Source organism: Mercenaria mercenaria, chromosome 6 (assembly GCF_021730395.1).
Source record: "Mercenaria mercenaria strain notata chromosome 6, MADL_Memer_1, whole genome shotgun sequence".
In the NCBI taxonomy this organism is placed as follows: Eukaryota; Metazoa; Mollusca; class Bivalvia; order Venerida; family Veneridae; genus Mercenaria; species Mercenaria mercenaria.
Window position 1 is genome coordinate 59,963,537 of NC_069366.1, and position 27,169 is coordinate 59,990,705.

The 27,169-nt window shown below is 32.1% G+C and overlaps 1 protein-coding gene across 1 annotated transcript; it reads left to right on the forward strand.

The window, feature by feature from the left end:
* The first annotated feature begins 2,623 nt into the window (after positions 1 to 2,623).
* On the forward strand, positions 2,624 to 11,206 carry LOC123548769 (protein snail-like). The gene is made up of 2 exons (XM_045336304.2): positions 2,624 to 3,208; positions 8,777 to 11,206. The coding sequence occupies exons 1-2, from the start codon at positions 2,989 to 2,991 to the stop codon at positions 9,583 to 9,585; spliced, it is 1,029 nt and encodes a 342-aa protein (XP_045192239.2). The 5' UTR covers positions 2,624 to 2,988; the 3' UTR covers positions 9,586 to 11,206.
* The last annotated feature ends 15,963 nt before the right edge of the window (positions 11,207 to 27,169 follow it).

Below are 27,169 nucleotides of genomic sequence, written 5' to 3' on the forward strand. Positions count from 1 at the left end.
TTTGTCGGTCATCAAAAAGTAGCTTTTTTAAAACAATTTTCTATGTAAAATACTGAATTGAAAATTCATGAATAAATGCCATGAATGAGTTGACCTTGCAAACGGTTTAGAAGTTATAATCATAATGCAGGAATTGTGTTTAGTTTCTTTTCGATTTTGCGCGTGCATTCTTCTGTGAGGTTTTCTAGGCATATTTATGTATCTCTGCGCAGATTTATGCGCAAGCGTTTTTATGTGCACGCGGTATCAGTTTCCCTGCAAAAAACTACACTTCTTTCTAAACTGATCCCTTGAAATGACGTAGCTTTGCAAAACTATCACAAAAGAAAGGGTGTGCATTATTTTTGTTGACATTGAGGACCTTCTGTCTAGATCCTACCTGTCGATAGTCCCGTGTAGTTTAATTGAGTATGGCATAAATAGTTACCTCAAAGAAATGAACAATGGCATAAACACGTGCTGATTGTTTGTACAATAGCGTCTATTCTTAAACCGCTGATATATTTGTTCTTTGTTGTTTTCTTTTATATAACGTTACTATTTCAATTCTTTTAAAGACAGACGTACGTATATTTTCATGAAATAACTTTAGGATATATCAAATATATCAAATTGTATAATATTGATTTAAAGTTTTTCAGACAAAGTAACTTTTTCATTATTGCTTCAAAGCACTTTGGGGGTGGGGGATATGTGATATCGTGAAAATAGGTGACAAATCGACCAGTCAAAATTTTGACAGTAAGCATAAAATAATAATCTTAGCAGAAGGGGAAATAAAAGAAACATAAATTTTATTCAACGCAATATTGACAAGTAATATTATAACCTGACATACAAAAATGGGGTTAGCAAAACATTGAAATTACGAAGGCAAGTTGATCTTAATCAAATATGGAACGCTGAAATTATATATAATTATGTATTATATTCTTTCCAGTTAAGGAACTGTTTTGTTTTAGTTATGCATTTGAATAAAATGCGGAAAATAACAAATTTCATTTCTAAAACTGTCTGTTATAAAAACAAGTTCAAGGTTTCGCCCCCTATTTTACCATATAACGTCTGTCTTTATTTATATTTATTCTTGTTGTTGTTGTTGTTGTTGTTCTAGTCTATTTTCTATAGTTTATTGTATTTTATTACAAGTTTGAACACACTGTGATTTAAAACGAAAATGCTCTCCTGTAATTATTTTCTTTCTACAAAACCTACATAGAAATTGTTACGTTTTTCATGCTGTTGATATAGAACATAACAGAACAGACAGCCACGGTGTCACTGAGTTTACTTGTGGAGAAAACAGGAAAACCACTCTTAGATTTAACTTCAGACGGTGCTTATATAACGCCGTCAATAACCACCTTTTTTCAAAGTTTGAACAGATGGCTCAGCTCAATAGTCTCCCTGACAAGTGGGGGGTTCTTATGTTATGTTTTTTTCTTGGAAAACGTATGTTTGCTCTTAAAAGAAAAACAAAGATCGGGCGAGGAGGATTTCCTGTGTGTATATTACTGTGGGAATTATCCTGCAAGAAATTAATCTAAGTCTGGCAAGTGAAAACCACAACATCATATCTTTTCTGACTTTCATTCATAAGCAGTGGGTACGATTGCAAGCCAAAAAACACTTTTGCCAAGAAAACTTACGGTTTTACAAATTTCAGTCACGTGGCATATGACGTCATCTGGGCTTGTGCCAGACGCGTGGAGTTTCTACTATTTTCCCAGGCTTCTAAAAAAGAGAATCGGTAATTATACGCATGCTGGATTTTATGACGGGTTTTTATGGCTGTTACATGCACATAACGGTGAAGTAATCATTAACACATTTTGCAGACGATCTTTTAACCGCATTCATAAAGCTTAAAGAAAAAAATGAAAGTTAAAGTTTTACGGTTACTTTTACTGTTGACTTGAATAATGTCAGTTTCCTTTGTCGCCACTTGTTTTTTATAACATAATATAGCAATGCCGGAATGTAAATGTTGTTCTCTCCATGTATAAAGCAAAATACACCAAAACATTAGCGCAAGACTACTTTATCTACCCTTAATTTATTGTTGCCTAACTTAATGTTATATAATGTAACACCTCATGTTTTACATGTATCTCTGACCAGAGAGAAAATAAACAAAACTGGATGGAATTATAGCTGTAATAGTTTGGCTGATCGCGTTTTCGCGTTTAATTTTGACCAAGACAGATGACAGGGGCATTAACGTTTGAATGATTTCAATGATGTATTAAACATTTGGAAAAGAGCGAAAATGCTAAATTCAAGCTGAGAAACAACATTGCTGTAAGAAGACTTAATAATTCAATTTTTTATCAACTGCAGATTTTTTTTAAGAATCAAAGGGGATAATTTAGTTGTCGATACATATCAGTGGAAATGTGTTGGACGAAAATGATGAGGAAAAAAAAAAACACAATAAAACTGTAAACAATTCATAAACACAATGCACATCTGTTACTTATTCCCCGGGCAAAGCAATGAAACTCTGAAAGCTTTTAATGTGAAATTTGAGAAGCCGTCGTATACTTTGCTCCCTCCCCCTCGCGAGCGGTGCTCGTGCTCTAGATAAACAAACAACCAGTCAAATTGCTGCGCGTGCCTTTCACAGTAGACTGTATCCCACCGTTGGCCACTTGTTAGCGATATTGTTTTTGAACCAGTCTGGAACACAAAGACCCGTTCCTAATGGCAACGGATGCTGCTTCGGTGTCATTCGTGAGTTAACGGTAGTTGATGAGTAGCAGCATGTGATCATAAGTAAATATAAGAGTAGCAGGAGTGAGTTAACATCAGACGAGAAAAATCAAATAAGTGTGCAAATTGTGAACATCTGATTTGGGACTCGGTGTTTAGTTTTGATTGTTGATTTTAAATTCAAATTAGAATCTACCTGTGCAGCGAGGAACTTATGATTGAAAAACTGGAATAACATTCAGGCAGAATATAATTATTTCTCCATATTTGAATAAAATGCCAAAAGCATTTTTATTAACGAATAAAAGGTACAAAATATGGAAACAAATAAAAGAGACTTTCAGGGAGGAACAAAGACGCAGACTTTTGGAGCAAAAGCAACGTCAACAAACGGAAGTCCATTTCGACCATGTCGCAGCAGACGACAAGAAAACTTTGCTTCCATTTGAAAATTCTACGGATTACAGCAAGTACACAGACGTAACTGATGAAGAAGGTATATCTTAATTCATTAATATCTCAGTCCGAAATAGATTTTACCGATGAATTATAATTTGTTATAATAACTTTTACTGAAACAATAGAAAACTGTTCACTACGGTCAAAACTGGTTAACCTAAGTAATCGTATATTTGTGTCATTGCAGTATTTTAATAATGGTTAAAAATCACCCTTGACTAAATTTTCGGACAACTTCCTTGAATTTATAAAACTGAAAAATTCAAGGTGATTGAAAGTTGAATATTAACTGATTTTTTACTATAATTATTATATTTTTATACTTGTTGGATGAAAATAAATAGTTTACCTTTGTATTCTATCTATAATTAAGACTAATAGCATAAAGATGCTATACAAATCCATGTATTTATATTGTGAACAAAACCTGTGGGAAACTACGTTTAATAGATGACTGATAGAGAAGAAATACCTGATTGTCTGCGGCATTCCACTGGTAGGAATTTTCATGAAAATCACGTGCTTCAGATTTTTGTTACTATATTATCTTTATGATAATATCAAATGTAAATTATTCAAATACCTTTTGGTAAAATGTGTCAATCTTAATTTCTTTAAGTGTTAGTTGCATCTCATATATCGAAAATTAATTTTTTGCAAACATTCGGTTTTACTGGAATGCATTTGCAAAAATGATAATAATAACAAGATCGAACAAATGTAATGATAGATGAACTAGCATATGTGGAAAGGAAAGTGTTATGGGACTTCATTCAAAGGGACATCATAATTCCATTCCAATTATTAAACTTGTAAAATTACGTTTATAAAATTTCAAAAATCATGGAGCAATTTGATCCCAGTTATTATATCTATAGTTATAGTTATTATATCTCCTCACATTTTTACTGCGTTAACAACGCAGAAAATTGTTATTTGTACATATTATAGACGACAATAATGCTTTTATTACGTTTTTTATAGCAAATGAAAATACTTTATTTAAGGTAGTACTTTTTACATAAATGAAGCTGTCCCATTTAAAACATCAGCTTTAAACACTTTTCATAGGACAAAATATTACAGTAAGCTTATTGTTTCCCCCTTTTAAACATACTGCATTTCTTCATGCTCTCTAATCATTATTAAACATTCTTTTATTTTTTGTCATTTATAAAGTACTTGTTCAAATTCTAAGAACAGACATCTACTGCAGGGCTTATCGAAATATTAATAGGGCAATTACCTACATAATAATATATTACCTGTATTATAATTGGTTGCATATCATATAATATAGCATGATATCGGTGGGGTAAGTGATACGGCTGAAGTTGTCTGTGTTACCTTATCTATAACATGCTTCCTGTCTAGTGTCATTATACAACAAATATGTTTCTTTTCATGGGTTCCTTTGTCTTATACAACGGTAGATAGTCTTCATGGCATAAAAAACACTGTAACTCAGTGTGCAACGATAAATGTTTATTATGATTATTATAATAACAACAGCAATAAAATAATAATAATAATAATAATAATAATTATTATTATTATTATTATTATTATCATTATATGATGGTGGGGATGATGATGATGTTGTTATTGTTGTTCTTGATGATGATGATGATGATGATGATGATGATGATGATGCTTTTTTGTCTTAAAAGTATATCATGTTTTTGGTGTTCGATTTGCGACACATTATAAAGGAAAATGTTTAGACGTTTTATGTTAATGACGATCTTCTCATTTTAAAGGTGTACAGAGATGGACTGGTGCAAAATGTTTAAGAATATTTTGTGTGCGTTGATATACCTATGATAAGTTTATTTATCCAATTTGACAGGTGACTCTATGTTTCAAGAAGCTGACTTATCCCGGAATCAACAGCGAGCTTGCAAATCCTGCAAATATATATCTATGACAGTAATTGTTAAAGACAGTTATATAGATGCTTTCAGCGAATTTATTTTAATTTAATAATCACTTGGTATATTCTCCTCAATATGCATTTCATTTACTTGCATCTAAAAAGTCTATAAAAACGCATGCGGCAAAAATACAATTACAATCAAAATTCACTATTACAAATACATATATAGCCCTAACATATGTAATGGCGTAATGGCACAATCATTTTAAACACAAAATAGTATCTAGATATAACTTGAATATGTATGGTAACTCGAATATCTATTTTCTTGATAGTGTAACTGGGCATGCGGCTATGCTTTATTATACAATAAACCAACTGCTACTACATATCTCTTAGACAATTAAAGGTGCATTATATAGATAATCTTATCAGATAAGGCTGAAGTATCAATTATCTATTATAACACAATATAGATATAATCATGATTATCGAGATATCCCAGATGGCTGTTGGTGGTTGTTTAAGCACCCCGACAGTCTCCATACAGCTTTGGTAAACAGCAGGGACCATCTGGGCACCGGGGCACATATTGTCATAATAGGATGCATTTGTATATAAAAGCAAGGCCATTTTGATTAGTTATTTCTTAGAATGAAAATGTATATGAGCATTTAATTTCTAAGATATTTTTTTATCATTTCTATCCGAATACATTTTTTCTACTTTTTTTGTATCTTCATTTTTGAAGGCAGTCTATTCTTAGACAGAGTAAATATTTAAACATATTTGTGCAGATTCATTCAATACATTGCAGTCATCCTGCATGTGCGCCGTAACGCAATACTTTTTTCTAATTAGATAACGAACATTTCAGTTTTGCAAATATAAATATTACGTTATAATAATACTAAATATGTGCTTCAGGAAAATGTTTTTAGTTACGACCGTCACCTCAGTGCAAAAAGTGGATAACTCTATTGATTTAAAGAAGAATTTATTCACTTTTTGCGCTAAGGTGGCAAAATGTAAGATGTAAAACTGCAAGAACAATTGCTCGCTAGAAGAATTGCCATACGTTATATATTCCGTGTATTTTTTGAGTTTATGATTCTCATTTTTATGAATAATACCACTATGTCTTTTCGGGGCGAAAATCTGAGGTAAAATACCAATTGAACGTGGTATAACGAATTGTTAATGTTTAAAGATATCTAATGGTCATCTCACACTTAAATATTTAATCTTTAGATATTTACTACAAATTAATAATATCCTCATCAAATGTATTTTACTTTGCTAAACATATAAAATAAGTTTGTATATAGAGCTACATTCATAATAAAATGTCATGCAGTAACAGTTGATTTTTAAAGAAAAAAAATCAGCTAGTGTTTTAGTGGTAGTACACATTTATACTGTTTATCTATACATGTAAACAGTGTGTACTATTTTAAACCTACGCATAGTACTGTTAATACTCAAAAACTTGAATTTTATGTTTACATGCACTATATGAAGTAACTGTTCATGATTTGGATCTAATATACATTTAACAAGAATTTTGCCTCTTATTAGAGAACTTCCCTTTTGATCAAAAATAGATTTTTAATTGTCACTATGATAGACCAGTAGCGCATACAATATATTAAATCACACTTTCATAAAGTAAACTTTCTACAACTTGTAATTACAGGGAATAACAGAACACCGTGTTTAATCTGCATCTGATAAATTCCATATTTCATCTATCTAATATCAGACGTTTATAATCCGTCTTCTTGTCATCGGGCTTATTAAAATCAAATCATTCCCAAAAATCTCAAAGACACAGAGTAACGTAATTGAGAAATTTATCAAGCGCGGCATATTCAAAGAGCCGCTTAATTACCTATAATAAATCAATCAGACTACTATAATATAAACAATAATCTTATCTTCAAGTTGTAACTCATCGCCACGTGGGGTTAATCAAAGAATTAATAAGCTCTTGGAGGAAAGGTCATGCCGTTACCCGTATTTTTGAACGAATGTAAATACAACAGGTTTCTAACGGTTTCTTTGTGGTATTTATCATCTTCGAGGCTGATTAACGCGTTGATTCATTAACAGTTTGCTTCTGAAAAACCTATAACATACTATAGATAATTTGTCTGCCAAATATATCTCTGGCATAATTGTGGTAATGATATTTTGTGCCAAATAAATATGATGTCAACTTTATAACATGACTATACACCAGTGAGTTGTAAGCCTGTTCAGTGTGTTCACGACTGTAATCTAATAAAATGCTCGAAATCAATTTCCCCCTTAAAAAAGAATTCTTTAAAAAAAAATTAACATTTTTATATAGAAACGAAACGACAATTTTACTTCATATAATGTGCAATGAAAGTATACAGAATTTTCTAGTTAAAATAATTTACTTTCTCTAAAGTTTGAACAGACGTATTACCCAAGGACGTATATATCTACCGACAATTTACGTTCCTGTACTGCGTTACATAATCCACGTGTATAACCAATTTACATCAAAATATGTTATACTATACGCAAATAAAATGTTTATATTATATTTTCAGTGACAGCATCACAAACTAAAATCTCAGAAAATGAATAAAATGTTTTTAAAAGGCCCACAAAAATGTTCGATAACATACCACATAAATCTCTGTTATTACAGATTTTCTTTACAAAAATAATAACGTTCATGTTTAAATTAATATTTTACCTGTCATTACCTGTCATTTGTTGAGTTATTCTATAAATTAATCTAAGTATATTTACATGGAACATTAATTCTATAGACATTATGCAGATTGGAGTATTATTTTGCTTTCATGTTTTTACTAGAAAAAAAGCTATGTAAATGGCCCTGTATTGAGCAAAAAAAAAAAAAAAAAAAAAAAAAAAAAAACACTCTGAAGGTCTTTGTTCATACCTGTTTATCTAGATTATTTGCTATGAAATCATCCTGTGGCCAGTTGTATTCTTTTCCGGGTTATAAAACTGAGGTTAGAAGTCCGTGTAGTTGGTTATCTAGCGGGTTATTTCTGGGCCCGACCTTGAATTCGACCAATGACGACCTTGTTCCAAACCCTAAAACAAAAACTTTTAGTGTTATTTTTCTCCCATTTATATTTCATGCGTGACGGTATTCTTACATCAGAAAAATATTTCAGAACTTTCTGAAAATGAAATAACCGACAGCAGACGATAATTGTTTTTCACTTTAGCACATGTGTCTTTCATCAACCGTCACCGGATACCGTTACCACTGCAGCGCGTGCCCTAGATTATCGCTTGCGGGTGTCATTGGTTCCTTCTATCAGCGGTAGCTATGGCAACCGTGCAGTTGGAAGCATCTATCTCGTGGTTTTCATTATAATTAAAGTTTGCAGCAATGAGATATACGATAACTTGTCTTCTCTGATTATATCTTCGTTTTCTTTACAGCATCTATGTATTAAGACAATGCAACATTTTTTGCACATGGAAACACTGTGTGTGTTATTTAGCAAGCAACCATCAAATTCCTCGTATTCTTTCTGATACACACTTTTCTTTCAAAATATTTCTGTATTTTCATATTTAATGCGAAACCTTCCCTGCCTTAAAAACCCCAAAGTTTTCAAAGAAAACAAGTAATGGCATTTAAGATATATAGAATAAATTTCTAAGATATAATCTACCTTGTCATAAAGCTAAATATACCCTTTTTCTTTCCAGAACCGCCAAGCCCACCGCCAGTACCATCCCCTGCTATTAGCCCATCTTCTTCAACTACGTCATCATCTACGTCATCCGATGAAAGCGACGGCGGATATTCATACACCACAGAAAATAGGCCGATGTCTCCGACCATAGATTTCGGTCTAAGTTGCCGTCAGCAGCACATCTCCTTCCTGTATGAGCTTATGACCAATACAAATCAAACAGCTCCTTCGTACAAAGACAATTTTCATCCAACTTACGACCAGTCCTTTCATAAATTGGGGACAGATTATTCCGCGCGCGTGGGCCAATATTTTGTACCAATCCATCCAATTATTAGTCAACCACTTCAGCCCATTTCTAATACACAGAGTGAAACCGAGAACCATGCATGCGCAGACTGTGGCAAAAGATACAGTACATCGAGCAATCTCGCGCGACACCGACAAACACACAGGACGACAACGGACAAAAAAGCCAGGAAATGCCCTCACTGCGAAAAAACGTATGTTTCAATGCCGGCTTACAGTATGCATGTGCGCACGCATAATCAAGGTTGCGAATGCAAGTACTGCGGAAAGAGGTTCAGTCGACCTTGGCTCTTACAAGGTCACATTCGAACCCATACAGGAGAGAAGCCATTCTCGTGCCCAACTTGTCAGAAATCATTCGCGGACAAGTCTAACCTGCGCGCGCATATTCAGACGCACTCTTCAGAAAAGCCATACGTCTGCGGACGGTGTGGAAAAGCGTTTGCTCTCAAGAGTTATCTATACAAGCATGAAGAATCTTCATGTATGAGAGGCCAGAAGTTTAGACAATAAGTTTCAGAACTATTTTTCTTCACATTCGAGACTTTTTCACTGGCGGGCTGGTTTTTTGGAGACTATAGATAAATAATGTGTTTAACATTTTTAAAGTATATGACATAATGCAAGATTCTGATGAGCAAATTGACCTTACTAACATATTTCGAACTCCGTCATGATAAAAAGAACGTTTTGCTCATTTACGTAAGAAAATTTCGTTAATCATGTTTTATGAATACAGTATGGAGAAATATCCATCTGCTAACAACTACGAGAGAAAAGATATAAATAAAAAAAAAACGGTTCTTCACTACGAAACATGTCTGAAATTATCAACAGAAAAAAGAGAAAAAAAAATGACTTTGGCAACTTTTAAAAACCAGAATATGTTGGTGATCAAAGTATATAATGTTGAAAGAGCCTTTTATATAAGAATTGACGTCTTTCCAATGAAAAATACGCTCGACAAGGAGATTCGAGATATTCCAAAACAAGTGCTACAAATTTTTACGGGATCAAATTCATATCAGTCATTTGTTTCAACGCTTTCATTCAGAATTCATTATACAACGACATGGATTGAAACAGTCCAAGAGCAACGAAATTGAGCCGTGCCATGAGAAAACCAACATAGTGGGTTTGCGACCAGCATGGATCCAGACCAGCCTGCGCATCCGCGCAGTCTGGTCAGGATCCATGCTGTTCGCTTTTAAAGCCTATTGCCATTAGAGAAACTGTTAGCGAAAAGCATGGATCCTGACCAGACTGGTCGCAAAGCCACTATGTTGGTTTTCCCATGGCACGGCACAAATAAGTTTAATTTAATATTTTCTTTCAGTTTTTTATTAGCATTATTTTAGTAATGTCATAGAAATAGGTGGCTTTTTACAAGTTTTTGATGTTATCAAACTTAAATGTATGCGTCCATTGTCGTAAATTAATTCCAAACTATGTTTTATAGTTATTTTTATGTGTACTGTTTAACACTTTTTTTAATGTTTATTTATTTATTAATTTATTTATTTAAGCAGTTAGGTGTTTAGAATCGTTTAAACATTATTGCTTTAAGTTAGAATCGACCTCATTCAAATATTGACCGTGCTTCTACGATATCAATTTTAAATTTCCAAGTTTTCGAGTAGAGAAAATATTTATGCATTTTACTATAGGAAAAATAATGAAGTTTTATCGCAGTGTATATCTATTTTTCTAAAGAATTGCCATATTCCCAAGAAACCAGTAACACTTTTTTACTTTGCCTTATGAAAACTAAACTTTGCACCAAGTGATATTTTAACAGAGCTCATAAGACACGTGTTTTTCAAGTGTTTCCTCAATGTTTAAAGTCGCTTCAAGCAAAAATGAAGTGAAAGCAAACAGCAATTCAATTTTCTAAACCAATTTTTGGGTGTTCAGCCGTACACCTCAACGTTTGTGTAAATACTGTTTTATTATTTATTTGATATATTTATTAACCTGTGTGTTGTGCCGTGTTTTACCCATTTCTATTTATTTTTATTTATTAAAGCTTTTATTTATTGTAATTTATTGACTTGTACATTCACTGATTGCCTGCCCTCTCAGTGACTGGAGATCTCATCGGGCAGACTTTTTTATAATAAACTATGCACTATAAAAGCCATTCAGTAGGTGTTTACTGTCCAAACCAATGTGTTACCAGACCATAAATGTATATTTTTTTCTTTCTTTTTGTCATTGCAAACGTGGAATAAGAGTTCACATGTTTGTTGTGAATAAATAAATAATGGTCAGATTTTGTTACTGAGAAGCGGTTTTGGATTGGTTGAAAAAAAAATGTTCAGGGGTATGAGACATAAGCTGTTTGGGTAACACTTGGTTAAATATGTGCCAATATCAAGCAATACAATGTTTTCTGTCTGGCTGAATGAATGATTTTTTATCGCTGCTTTAGAACAGGTGTTGACCAGTGAGTAGTTGACATCTAAATTCAATTAAACGAATGGATAGAAGAAAAACTGTAAAAAGAAATGGATCGAAATTATTCTTCTAATATGTTATCGGAACACCCCTCAATTTTGGCGTATGTGACAGGATCTTTAATTTTCTTATAATATAGACGTTTTTATTAAGTAAGGGAGACTACTGCATTTTCTATAAAATATTTTCTAGTGACGGGTAGTATTGTAAACGTTTCATGCAAGAGCGTTATATATTTTACGTGACTTGTCTTTTCACAAACTTCAAGTCCCTCAAACAATATCTTGAGGTTTAAGCCGGTTTTGCATTATTTCTGCTAGGGGTGGGCCCCCACCCCACCATGTCCTTTACACCACCCAATCTCCTCATCAGCACCGATGAATCTGTATTGTTTTCTTAAATTTCAAGAAAAATGCTTTATTATGGTTTAAGAAAGAAAACAACTCAAGTTTTCAACACGTTTCGAAAAATGCCTAAATTTGAACTTCTTTACATACTGGAAGTTTGGGCATTAGTACGTAACGTGTATCTTAAATATTATACGCTACCTTTTTTTCTTCCATTACATATTTTGTTTCATTAATCTTGGCGTCGGCAAATACAAATGAAATTTCTATACTCATAAATATGTGCCTAATATGATGTGCCTTAGAAAATGTAGAGCAAATATACTAACATTTGTCAAAATAATGAATGAATAAATGAATATGTATTTTCCTTACAACTTTTTTGTTGTTGGATTTAACGTCGCAACGACACATGATAGGTCATATGGCGACTTTCCAGCTTTAATGGTGGAGGAACACCCCTGGTGCCCCTCCGTGCATTATTTCATCACGAGCGGGCACCTGGGTAGAACCACCGACCTTTCGTAAGCCAGCTGGATGGCTTCCTCAAATGAAGAATTCAACGCCCCGAGTGAGGCTCGAACCCACATCGATGAGGGACAAGTGATTTGAAGTCAGCGACCTTAACCACTCGGCCACGGAGTGAAGAAAGATACCTCATTGTGATACATTTTTAAACACAATACAACAAACAATGAATAAACATTTGAAACAACAATTTTGAATGTAACATCCGTGTGCTATTTTGAAGTTTAAATTAAGTAACGTAGTAGCGTAAATTACTTACATGAGCCTATAACTGGTATAATCAAACATCTAAATTGGGCCTGGTAATAAGTTGTAAACACGTTTACAGTACTATTATTGATGACTTGTTATTTAGATAAAACTACTTGATACAATCACAGTGAATTTTAGTTCTGTTAAACAAAGAAACGTATATACAGTAGGGGAAACTTCCCGATCGGGAAATTATTTATGGGTTTTCCCCACTTCCCGAACAGGAAACTTATTACTTATTATAGTAACATGCTTCCCGTTCGGGAAGTAAAACCACTATATTTTATGTAGGTTCATTTAAAATGCCCGTTGCATAAGACTATACATGAGATCTCGAAATTGAATATACCATATTGAACTTAAAAGACATATCTAGATTTCTACCGTTCAGAATTTTTTTAAATGTCTTAGTATTTTTTCAATTTCACATTGAATCTGCCCTTTTTCTGAATGAACTGCAAAAAAAGCAGAGTTTCCCGATTTGGAAACCAAACTTCCCGACCAGGAATTCTTCTTATTTGCGTGGTACATCTTTTTATCATACTAAATGGAATATCAAGACAGACGAAGTCATAAGAACCAGAAGAAACATTTCTAAGGGAGATCTGAAAAAAAAACCTGATAAACTACATAAAATAGAAAATCACAAAACTACTAGTAGTGTCATATTGCAAAGGCTGTGTCTCCTACATTGAAAACTTTAAAACTATTATACAGAATGCAAAGAAAGTAGATCAAGCAACACAGACCGATACTACTGAACACATGTACGTGTACAGGTTTTTACCTTAATTGATGCCAATTTTTTCTTTCAGTAATAAATTCACAGTATCTAGTTTGAACAAAGTGATATTTAGAAATACCAAAAGCAGGACGATGTTCGATGCTAGATATTTTTCAATGTAAAATACTTACTTTTGTTCACGAGAGATACATAATGCTTTTCCAGATTGTTTGTATTCTTCACATGAATATTTTACAAAAAAAAATCAATTGTCAATGTGATACAAAATGTATTTTTCAAGCTGATTTTTTTTAACAAACGTAAGAAATTCGAAAAAGTAGCTTTAAGGCAACTGACATGGAAACAGTATGACATATACTGTCATGTGCTAGAACCAAAAATATTATTAAATTAAAGTCTGTTCTTTAGCTTACTTATTATACATGGTAATATAACAGTACTTGTATTACAAAACATAAGATACGAAAGGGGTTTACTTATAATGACATAGAAATATAGCAGTGACAAGTCCCTATAAGCTCATGGTTTGGTTTCAGAGTATATATTGTTTTGGAATACTAGTTAACGCTTTGATAGGAACAGAGATATTTGACTTTTAAAAAAACTTTAATCAAGGGTGACGCCATCGCCAGCTCTACTTTTTTCTTTTGAAAATCGAGCTAAAGATTAGAACCAATACTGACAGACAATTAACCTTGTGCTGTTTGATATTGTAAAACCTTAAACATAAAGGAAACTAGATATTGTAAAACATTAATCATAAAAAACTGGGGCCATAAGATGCATCTACCTGAAACTGTAAATATGTTTAAATGCAGCACATGCTCTTACAGTAAACGATGCAACTACTTTGTTTCTTTCACTTTTATATTTATCAAAATCCAAGTTAATCAAGGATTCTGTGTCTCTATTAATAGCTGATACAGAATTACAATCTCTTAATATGTCTTCCTTTTCTGCATACCCGAATGCAAAGGCGACAAATGCTCTTTTAGACTGTTTTAAACCTAAATAGAGAAGTAAAAAATATGACTTCAGTTTTCAAATCAAAGCCTACACCAATCCACATACATGTAACTCTGATTTGACTTATGATATAGTTATTCTCCTTTTTAACTTTAAAGTTTTTGATAAAGTCAAATATCTCTGTAACCATTAAAGTTTTTTACTTAAAACTTACAATAGGTATTTACTGTCAAAGTCTACACCAGAAAACAATCCTCATATCTCGAAATTTGACACAGTTAGGCCTCTTTTTAACTTTGATTTTGTTTTGTAAAAGTTTTTGATACAGTCAGATATCTCTGTTACTATCAAAGATTAAAATAGTTCTTTGCTATTAAAGTCTACACCAGGAGAAACAATCCCCATAACACCCTTTTTAACTTAGACTTTTTTGGTAAAAGTTGTTGATGAAGTCAAATATCTCTGTTACTATCAAAGATTTTGACTTGAAAATTAAAATAGATTTTTACTATCAAAGTCATCACTAGGAGAAACAATCCTCATAACTCTGATTTGAAGTTTGACTGTTAAAATTTGTACTTGCAAAACTCTAATTTAGAGACAAGCACTGACAAAAGCTGAGCATGCTGTCTTATGGACAGGTCATGTTATCCATCTGGTTGCTATCTTACGTAAATGAAGTGGCTGACATCACAGGGAACTTAGGAACTGAAATTTCTTCTGTCTTACTGTATAGAAGCCTTTGACAATGATCAAATAGTTGGAAAAACATGGTCAATTAAAACTGATACCAAAGTTAATGCATAAGTTGTAACATCATTTTGTGTAGTAGATTTGAATTCAGAACATCAGTATGTAGTGAAAACTTATAAAAACAAGAAGGTGTAAAGAACAAAACAGGCCAGTATTATGATTCAATTTATGACCCACACTATGAATATTTGTACATTGTTTTCAGCAAAGAAGATTATTTTTGAAGAGCAGAGATCCGCATTTGTTGAATGCAATTTCTCTGATAGTGATAGTATTGAAACTGATAAAAACTGAACAACAGAAAAGTAAAGAAATAACATGTGTATTATGTAGTAACACATACATTGAAGAGATCTTAAAAAGATATAATTGCGATTTTCTAAAACTACAAAAATGGCCGTAATTCTGACAAAATGCAGATTAGAGTTATGGTTGTTGGACTATATAGTCCCTAATGATCGATGATAAACTAGTGTGTTAAGTTTCAAAACTGTAGCTCTTATAGTTTTTGACCTAAACACAAAATTTAACCAAGAAACTAAAATTTTCCAAGTACAATAAATAGCAATTATTTTATCAAAATGCATGTCAGAGTTGTAGAGTTGTGGTTCTAGGCATACATAGTCCCCTAATGTGCAAAGTTTTAAAGCTGTAACCCTTACAATGTTTGAGAAAAAGTGGACCTAAACAAAATTTTTAATAAACGCAGACACCAACGCCAACGATCAAGTGACGACAATACCTCATAGATTTAAAAAAAAAAAAAAAGAAGTAAAAGAAGAAAGAAATACATTTACGTCAGAAACTATGCTGGAGTCACACAACACAAGATCTTGTAATGTGTCTAAAGTAAATATTCAAATAATTGATCCACTGCCTTTGAACCCAAACTCATATGAGTCTTTTAAAATCCTGAGGCACCAGACACATCAAATTACAGGATCACAACTCCCTGAAAACTTGAAATTTGAAATAATTGCTTTTTATAACAGAATAAAAGAATAAATTTTCTGAATGTCTTGCTTTCAGTTTCCTGATTGTGAAGTAACTTAAAAGCTAGGTTTCCCGATCAGGAAGTTAGGTTTCCAATTCGGGAAACTCTGATTTTAAGCAATTTCTAAAGAAAATGGTCAATTTCACTGTTAAATAAAAAATTCAATAAGACATTTAAAAAAATTGTGAACGGTAGAAATTTAGATATATCATTCAAGTTTAATTGGCATATTTAATTTGCAGATCTTGTGTATATTCTTATGCACCGGCTATTTTAAATGAAATTGGTCTAAAACTTGCGATATTGCTTCCCGAACGGGAAGCATGTTACTTTAAAAAGTAACAAGTTTCCCGTTCAGGAAGTATGGAAAAACCCATAAATGATTCCCGAACGGGAAGTTTCCCCTACTGATATATAACTAGAATTATGTCCATAGAACAAGGGTCCCCCATATACTGTGCCATTTTCTGTGAAAGGGATTGCTTTTAACCTATTATAGACCAAGTAATTTCGACCAACGTCTCATGTACGTCAGCGCTTTATTACACTATTGTCATACCAAATTCATGTAATGGTTTTATTTAACCTCCACAACGCCAAACATGTGTCATTTTATAAGGTAAACACTATGATTGTTTCGCGTAAATTATTAAGGCAATTGATGTATGGTTATCGTTGGTACTTTTTGGTTTTTAATGTTATATATCGTAAGTAAGTCATTACACAGGTGGAGAAAAAGTACATTTGCTTATAGCTGATTGATAACAAAATGCAGGTATAATGGCTTTATCCAATTCTTTATTGTTATAAACGTTACCATCAGTACGTAAACATGTTTCAAAATGCGTAATACCATAAATCTTCAAATAAGTATGATCAACATAGATTTCCCTAGGAGAAAACATTTTACATTCATGAATTAACATCTAGTATGGCATAAGGTACAGAACTGCGCGCTTGGACTGCCCAGGCAACGTACTAGTAACCTTAGTTTACCAGATGATATAGCAATATAAGTTATATAATAGTAATATTGTATATAATACTTATTTTTCCCATTTATTGTATTAATGTTTGTCTTTCATAATTTTATATTTACGAATTGTGATTACGTAAGACTTTCCTTTTTCCTTGTCATACGATATTATTATTCCTTCTCTTGAGAAGGAACACTTAGAATTTGTAAGTCACACTTGACTGAGCAACTGACCTCGAAAACTGCTGTCATTAAAAGCTGGCCAATCAAACTCCGTGACCTTTGAAATAACCTCTGACGTTAGAATTATTCTTTCCTAATTGAGGCGACTCTCTGGCTGAACGCACTCCGTGGATTACATACGGTATTACTAGACCCGAGGATGGAAAAGTAGCGTTGTTGCAACATGCCAAAAATCTTATTTGTCACAAAGATTAACATACGCCGTTATCTTCGAATGCATAGCCACAAAGTTTGTAAAAAAAACAAACCCCACTGCGACCTTCTCATTGTGCGCAGCAATTTTCGCATTGAATGCCAGAATGTCACTCACGAAATTTAGGATAGATACAACTAAATAATATCCATGAATTACTTGATCAGTAGCCACTTAGTTTCTTGTGTGCGAGGAAGTAGACTGTTAGCGCATCAAATCACTACATTAGGATATTAAACAGAAAAAAGATTAAAGCGAATATAGTCAGCAAGGTAGAATGGTCTTGTCCTTGCGTCCAATCCTTTGGTTCCACACCCTGATGACCAATATTTAAAACAGACATTACAACCAAAATTTTACAAAATGATCATTATATATTTATATAACTGTGCCCTAGAAGGAATGCTATGGCAATACTTCCGTAGCCGGGGTTTCGGAAAGAAGGAGATCCGGGCGATCTCAACTATGCAAATTGGACTTTTCGCTTGTTTTACTCCATGATTGTTCTAATCATTTCAGCATCTATACGTACATGTATTTGTTTAAGTATAAACTAAATGTAAGTCATTAGTCTGTTGAGAAGCTCAAAGTCTTACTTGCTATTTGGCTGACTTTAAATCAATCGTAAAAGATTATATTATTTTAACACGGAATACAGAAATTCTTAATTGATATTATTGATCAGTTACCAAATAATTCTCTAACGTGTGATAACAAAAAGTCACTCAAACTCATAAAGTCGTCTTTTATGTTAAGTCTTTGGTTATTTTTGCTCAGTTTCAAATATGGTTATAAAATGTATCATCTCTACATGATCAAGGCGATATGTTATTATTGCTTCACATTAGAGCTGTCGTTCATTGTTTTTTCTTTTTCTTTTCTTTTTTTTTTTTTTTCATTGTTTCAGCATTATTTCCTTTCATTTTATATTTGTCATAAGTTTGAATAATTCAAAAACATAGCAAAACTTATTACTTGATCCATTATTCTTATTGCCTCCCTGTATGGTTCAAACTGTATAATGTCATCTGAAATGAAATCCATCCCACCAGAACATGAAGATAATATGCGCATCTCCTGTTGAAAGTGAACCATCCTAATAGTATGGATTTTCGCTGAATTTCAGCACGTGTTTGCTAAGAAGTACTCTAGTCGAACTAATCCGACGTATACAGTTTGTTTTATATTGTGACGGTGGCTGCAAAAGTCCGAAATTAAAAAGCAGCCACTCAGCGACAGTAAGCTTGTCTAAGAAATACTCCTGACTAGGACACAACCTATTACCTGATGACCCCCACGCTGAGTAATTTGTCTACCATTGAGTAATAAAATCATATTAAATGGAAAGTCGCATTAAAAAATTACAGCTCAAAATCTGACACCACTACTCGGCGTTATTGATATTGTTGCTCTCTAGTAAACACATCGCTCGACGTGGGGGACATTGGGTAATAACAGGGTGTATAGGATAGCGCTATAGTTTACGAATCTTGAATAATCAAAAGGCAGTTATTCAGTCAAAACATCAAACCGAAACATGAAAATAATATGCGCATCTCCTCTTGGGAGTGAAGCCTTCGGTGAAGTTTCGATGAATTCCAACTAGTGGTTTCTAAGGACCTATGAAGTTTCGATTAATCCCACCCAGTTGATGCAGAGGAATACTCCGGACATACTAATGTTGAATAATCAATGGACAAAACCTCGATGAAAAATCACCCAATCGTAACATGAAGACAATTTGTGCATGTAATATCAAGTTAAACAAGAAATATCTTTAAAAATGATGGTCGGCGAATTGTAATAAGGAAAGAAGTTTATGAATTTTTCATCTAACATTCATCTTTCATCTAACATTTTTCAAATTGCAAAACTAAACACCGCACTTTAACAATTTAAATGGTTCTCTTTTAATTTTTCGCAAAGGTTTCGTAGGGTTACAATTTTGTTTCGTTTATCCTTAGACGAATAATTACAGCAGTAGTTTGATGAAGATTCATGTAGCGGTTCATGAGAAGAGGTCATTAAACGTGTTTATATTTTTAGCTAAATTGGTCCCTATCCCCATTTGTAACAAAATAGCAGGAGACCTTACATTATTGTTACACATCGAGTTTGATAAAAAATCCATTACATTTTAGTGGTTATTGCGAAGAAAGGCATATCTACTTTTAGCTATAATGGTCCCTAATAGGGCCCAAGTTCCTATATAAATAAATTTGGAAGAGGACCTTATAATGATGCTCCAGACCAATTATGACAAAGATCCACCAAGCTGTTCATGAGACGCTATATAAAGGCATTTCTAGTTTTAGCTCTAGCAGCTCCTAAAAGGGGTTAAATGTCCCAGCTGAACAAAGTTGGCTGCGGGCCTAATAAAGATGCTACAAATCAAGTTTGATTAGAATACATGAGAAAAAATCAATTTAAGGATTTTTTTTATTTATTATTTTTATTTATTTCTAAAATAGGCCAACTGATCCCGCTTTAACAAATGCATATTCGCTATTCATGAATCTTTGGACAATGACGTCACACCTATAAAAAAGTGAAGGTCAAGCAAAACATACAATTGTAATTATTTCAATATTTCTGTTTCATAAGCAAAGTTTGACCGTAGTCATATCACATAGATAAACTGTATGCAGCGTACCTTCATTTCAGAGTAATGAGATTCAGTCATTATATAGCATATATATAATAAAACAGATTTCAACTGAGTTCAATATTAGCATACCATACTAAAGAAAAATATTCATATATAATAAATCAGGTAAATAATTTATAACAAATATATCAAAGCAAACAAGTACTCATTTTAATATGCAATCTGAATAAGTCACAAAAGCAAGAAACCTTTTCATATACAGACGACAATTTTAACAAGGAAACTCTTTTAAAAAGCACTTCTCTACATAAAAGACTCTTATCACACCCTTATTCATGTGACACGCAGACCGTATTCAGCTCTTTCTTTAATTTAATATATGTTGGTATTTGAACAGGTTTTTATCATATTTATTAAACTTACTTATCATTTTGAGATATATCAATATTCTTGCTAAATATACAGAGCCAAAGTTAGCTTTAAAACTGTGAACAGCGTCGTTTAGGACAAACGCTTTGTCTACATTTCACTCAGCGTAGCACAATCAACAGAGTGAAAGAAATTGACACTCTCGTCCAATCAGGCAGAGTGTTGCATAAATCTTCCATTTTGATAAATTATCTATAATGCGTTATCAAGTAGTTTGATTTGCAAACTGAAGTCACGTGGCATAGGTAACGAAAACGAATTTAGACGGCGTCGCCGAAACAGTACATAATGCTTTATTATCTTATGTGAAGAAACACAAAATGGTATCGGATATGCCGTTGAAATGTCTTTAGGGCACTGAAGTAACGATCAATTCAAGGTATCGCTTGAGCTTGTTGGAAGTTTTATTAACCAAAATCTTCAAATGTTTATATTTTACGTATTCTGTTTTTTTATGATTTTTTTCTTTTCTTTTTTTGTGAAGCAGAGCTTCTTTTATTCATATAAGCATACATACATACATACATACATACATACATACAGCAATGATACACAAGTCAAATACAGTTTCATTGACATAAATGTAAATAAATATGTATTTTCTTGTAAACATTTTAAATATCAACTTAGATGTTGTCACAAATCTTATTGAAAAAGGTTATATTAACATTTTTGAACTTATAATAATGATGCATGGTTTCGAATTCTGATCTAAAAACTTTATATATATCATATTCTATCGTCCAGTTTTCACTAACAAAATACGATTTATAAATGCTAAACCCTACTATGGTTAAAAATATGTTAATATAAAAATAATTAGGTTCAGAAAGTTTGTATCCAAAAATTAAACTTTTTATGTTGCGCATATTTCTTTCAATTCCACACTTATAAAGCAGATTTTGTATTTTTGTCCAGAATATATCTACTGTTGTACATTTAATGAAAAGATGTTCGTAATCTTCCAGGACTCTACATTTAACGCAAAGAGGAGTATCAGAAATTTTCCAGGAGTATCGTACGTCTCCGCTTGTAAATATTTGGTTTATGACTCTGAATTTAAATTGTTTATGTCGATTATCGGGAATTCTTTTTATAAATTGATATACACTGCCCCATTTTATTTCTTCGTTTATTTTAGTTGACCAGTACTTATGAGTAGGTTTTGTAGATATTGTTTTGACTAATATTTGGTAAATTTCTTTGGTATCAAGCGTTTCTAAAGATTTTCCTTTAACTTTTAAAATTCTATCAGTTTTTACTTTTGTTTTAGTCGAATTTTCATATTTGAGCTTTTGCTTCCATGATTTTGGTATAGCCTGGAAAATCTGATTCAATTCAGCTAAACAGTTTCTTTTTTCTGTCAGCTTATTCAGTATAATATTTTGATCAATTTCTCCTTTTGTGTTTATTATATCATTCACGAATAAAATATTTGAGTTAATCCAACTTTCAAAAAATAAACATTTATTATTTATGTGTATGAAACTGTTACCCCATAACATTTGTCTTCTTACCCAAACGAATGTCTTTATTTCAGGATGTTTTTCTAAGTTTTTTACCTTCAGCCAGTTTCTATTAAATTTTTATATTCTGTTTATAAAAAGCATACTGTTTTGAAAGTCCACTATAAGTGCCTGTTTCTAGAAAACTCGGAACGAATTTTCTGAACACCTTTTATATTTTATTTTTGCGTCGAAATGCCTTAACTTTCTTTTTATTCTTTCTTATCAAATATATTTAATACAATTAAAATTAATAAAAGCATACGTTCTTCTTGGTTTGTGCCAATAGAATCAATATCCATAGAAGGCATTCATTGATTTAGGGGCTCAAACTTCAAGGCATAAAAAACTATATAGAATCTTTGTATAAAAAATTTATAGAAATATAGATCTAATATTCAATATGAGAATATGGACCATTTTAGAAATGTCGTCCATTTTAAGAATCCTAAGAATAGTTGGCATGTTTGAATTTTATATATATATATATATATATTTGTATTCTTCAGTCTATTAATCCACTCTGTAATCACGACTTTTGCCATTAATATGTTTAGAAACTTTAAAAGGTTCAATTTGAGATTTGTCCGATAGAATTAAAGAGTTACCGGACATTACTAGAATTCTACGGAAAATATTTTTTTCGCAAATAATTTTTCAGTAGTTGTGGATTTTAATGAAACGTCCCAAAAATCGTAAATAAACATAATTATGTTCTATAATATGGTGAATTCTAATATGCTTTCCTCTGTTAAAACACTCTTACGCTAGAATGACGTCACGTTAACGTGCGGTGACGTCAGTGTTTTTGTTGCGACCAAGTAAGAACGCTACTATATTTTATATAGTGTTTTAGATTGAGGGCATATTAGAATTGAAATAATTTATAGCAAGACCGTGTTTTAACACTATTTATACACTCGGGCGGTAATACGTCGTACAAATAATTCAACTCGGGCTGCGCCCTCGTGAAATTATTACGCCCGACATATAACCACCCATCGTGTATAAATAGTGTTAAAGCACTCTTTTGCTATAAATTATTTCTTAAATAAAATGTACAGGTTCGTGTGCATGTTTTGAGTTATTTTACAATAAATGGCGATGCGCATATTTCATGCTGACTTTAAAACATTATTTGGGATTACCGAATATGTCTAAAGATTTTATGTCATGTATTATCACTATAAAGACATAGCGATTTCGTTTTGATAAAATTATTGCCGGGTTGCCGTTAACTCAGAAAATGATTTTCATTTCCAGACTTTATTGCACGATATCCAGATAAATCCCTTCCCCCCCCCCCCTCCACACACACACTACTCTCGGATTTAACATGGGCAAACGTATTATACTTTCAGGTCTGACAAATCATCGACTTTAACACCTAGTTTTTAAACGTGATGCAGTTTTCTTAATTTCTCATGAACAGACACGGTCAAGCCAAGTATGCATTTTTATTTTTTGCTTTCATCTAAATACTTTCGAAGGATACCCTTCTTTTCGAAAAGTAATGCGATTCAACTGTGATAGTTATATAGTTATTTTTTTATTTTTTTTATTTTTATTTTTTTTGCTCGTCTGTTAATTTTATATGGTGAACATCGAATGGCTGTTTGCTGAGAGGTGCCACTCATTGCACAATAATGTAATTTTTAAATCGTCATGCCGTCTTGTGCATTTTGCACAGTTTTCCATCAACTCGGTCATATTATTTCCAAGCAAGACCCCAACCGTCCCTGTGAATCTGAAATATACAGAACACCTTCCAGTAGTGTCCGTTTTTTCAGTTAAAAGGGACAGTTACTTGCCGTCTTATCGTACTTGATTTTTATAAGAAAACCGTTTTCCCGCTTTCAGGCCAGAGCTGTTGATTATTCATAAAACTTGTTTGCGTATTAGTTGTCGTATGTTTTGCCAAATTTGATCAAGAAATAATGAACTTTCATTTGTTTGAAGTTTCGATCCGACAAACTTATTGACAATTTAGCTTGCCGTGTTTAAAAATCTACATCTGCACTACAGTGTATACTGCCCGAGTGTATATCAAAATCCCCTTGATCAAAATCCCCTCCACTGAAAAATGACTGGGTGTTACAAAATCCCCTTCATACTTTTGCAGGGGGTATCATAATCCCCTCTGTGATTTTCATTATAGATATATAGATATCAGTGCTCCAAATTTAAAAATTATGTTTGCTAAAGGCATTGTATTTACGTGCTTTATGCAATAGACTTTTAAATTGTGTATAGTTGTATTTGAACTTGATGAAATAAGTATTTATTATTATCATAATCATTATTTGTTCTTATTATTAATGGTTTTTATTATTAATTGTAGATTCTATTATTTAAAATAACATTTTGAAAATTCTATAACCATAATTTTCATTTGAATCTTATTATAAATAAAAGATGAATATTAAAACAGTATAAGGTCAAATAAGGGAGTTACTAACACTTTGACGTATTCAAAAAAAGACAAGCAAAGTGAATGTTTCTGATTTCTTTTACTTTGATATCATCTATTAAAACAATTATTCTTTATTCTTACCTGTCTGCAAAATTCTACTGATATATCTTGTACATATTATATCAGTCTATGCTTATTTCTACTTGTCTGCAAAATATAACTGAAATCTGTCTGCAAAATGCAGTTACTGTTGATATACCGGTATGTACAGTAAAATGTAGTTACTGTTGATTTTTTCTTTATTATTACTTATTATGTATTTGTATCATAGATCAATTGAATTTTGCAGACAAGTAAGAATAAACCTATGTATTTCTATCACATATCAGTTGAATTTTGCAGACAAGTAAGAATAAAGAATAAACCTATGTATTTGTATCATAAATCAATTGAATTTTGCAGACAAGTAAGAATAAACCTATGTATTTCTATCATATATCAGTTGAATTTTGCAGACAAGTAAGAATAAACCTATGTATTTCTATCATATATCAGTTGAATTTTGCAGACAAGTAAGAATAAACCTATGCATTTCTGTCATATATTAGTTGAATTTTGCAGACGAGTGAGAATAAAGAATAAAGTTATGAAATACTGTACATATGTCAACAGTTACTGCATCTTGCAGAAAGATTTCAGTTGAATTTTGCAGACAAGTAAAAATAAACCTATGCATTTCTATCATATATCAGTTGAATTTTGCAGACAAGTAAGAATAAACCTATGCATTTCTATCATATATCAGTTGAATTTTGCAGACAAGTAGAAATAAAGAATAAATTGATATAATAATAAAACCGCAACATTAACTGTATTTTGCAAACAGACTGCGGTTGAATTTTGCAGACAAGTAAGACTTAAGACTAAAGTTATGGAATACTGTACAATCAACAGTAACTGCATTTTGCAGACAATAGAAATAGAGCATAGACTGATATAATAATGTACATGTATATATAATGTTGAATTTTGCAGACAAGTAGTTTCTAAATAAAGCATAGACATAATAATGTAATGATAATCAATTGAATTTTGCAGACAGGTAAGAATAAAGATCCGAATAAAGAATAAATGTTTTAAAAAAAATGATATCAGAGTAAAAGAAACCAGAAATATTCACTTTTCTTGTGTTATTTGAATATGTCAAAGTGTTAGTAACTCCCTTATATGACCTTATACCATTTAATATTTATCTGTTATTAATAATAAGATTTAAATGAGAATTATGGTTATAGATTATATTCGAAATGTTATTTCAAATAATACAGTTAATAATAAAAACCATTACAGTAATAATAAGAACAAATAATGATTATATTATTAATATTAAATTTCTATCATTATTACAATTTATTATTATTATTATTAATTGTAAATAATATTTTGAATATTTTATAAACCACAAGTCTCATTTAAATCTTGGTCTTAAAATATAGTACAAAATCAGTGACATAATAAAAACATTATCAGTTCACTCAACCATCCATATAGACATTCACACCATTTGTTCTTTACATATAGTGTCTGCAAAATCCAATATTCTTCTTTACCTATGTTGTCTGCAAAATCCTTCTTTGTGTATAGTGTCTGCAGTATTTGTCTGCAAAGTATTCTGTTCCGTTAAATGGGATGCTGTTAGGGCGCTTTTGTTTGCAAAAATCCGGTTTGGGTTTTAGGTTTTGGTTTGGATAAAAAATAATGATAAACTTAAACTGGTTTCTGTTTAAATGAGTTCTTGAACAAACAGGCGGTTTGTATGAACAAAATGACGAATCTAGAAAAACTGGTGATTAAATCTATTCTAAATGGAGATAAATGACAGATTTTGTATCTAAGAGCCAAACATATTAAATAACATGTACTACTATTACTACCCCTCATGTGCCGACACTATTTAACATGTGTATATAGCAAGGCTAATTATGGCATAGACAGTTGAGTCACTGCCTTTTGCACTCAACAACATAAGCCATTAGACCAACTGAGTGAATACAAATGTTTGTTTTTGTTAAGTTTAATGTCAGACTGACAGAATTATAGGTCATATATCAACTTTCAATGCATTGTTTAAGGCATGGGCGGGCAGCTAGGTTAAGCCCCTGACCTTTAAGTCAGCTGGATTACTTAAAAATCCACACATGAAAGAATTCTACACCCTGAGCAAGGTTTCGAACACACAGCAGTGAAGGACAAATAATTTAAAATCAACTACCCTAACCATCCGGCCACAAAGACAAAGACTGAGATGTAATCATTTAACTGTATCCACTATCCAGCAGACTTTTTTTTATTTCAATTTGATGAAAATTAGAGATTAAGTGTTTTGTAACAGGGTAACTCCTAAATTGAAATCATTGCTGTTTCCTTGTTTTAGACACACTCAGCAAAGTTTGACAGTTGTGATGTAGTTAATGTGCAAAAATAGATGATGTTATACTACTCAAGGTTCAAGCAAAGCACATATACTCTGACTCTGGTGCTGGACTGATTTAAGTAACCAGTTGTATTTTAGGCCAGCGAGTGTATCTTACCTCACAAAAACTTGTTTAAATAAATATTAATTAAGACTCTTCAAAAAATGGTTGACATATTTAATCTCTGACATTTTTTTCTGATGACACACTGTAC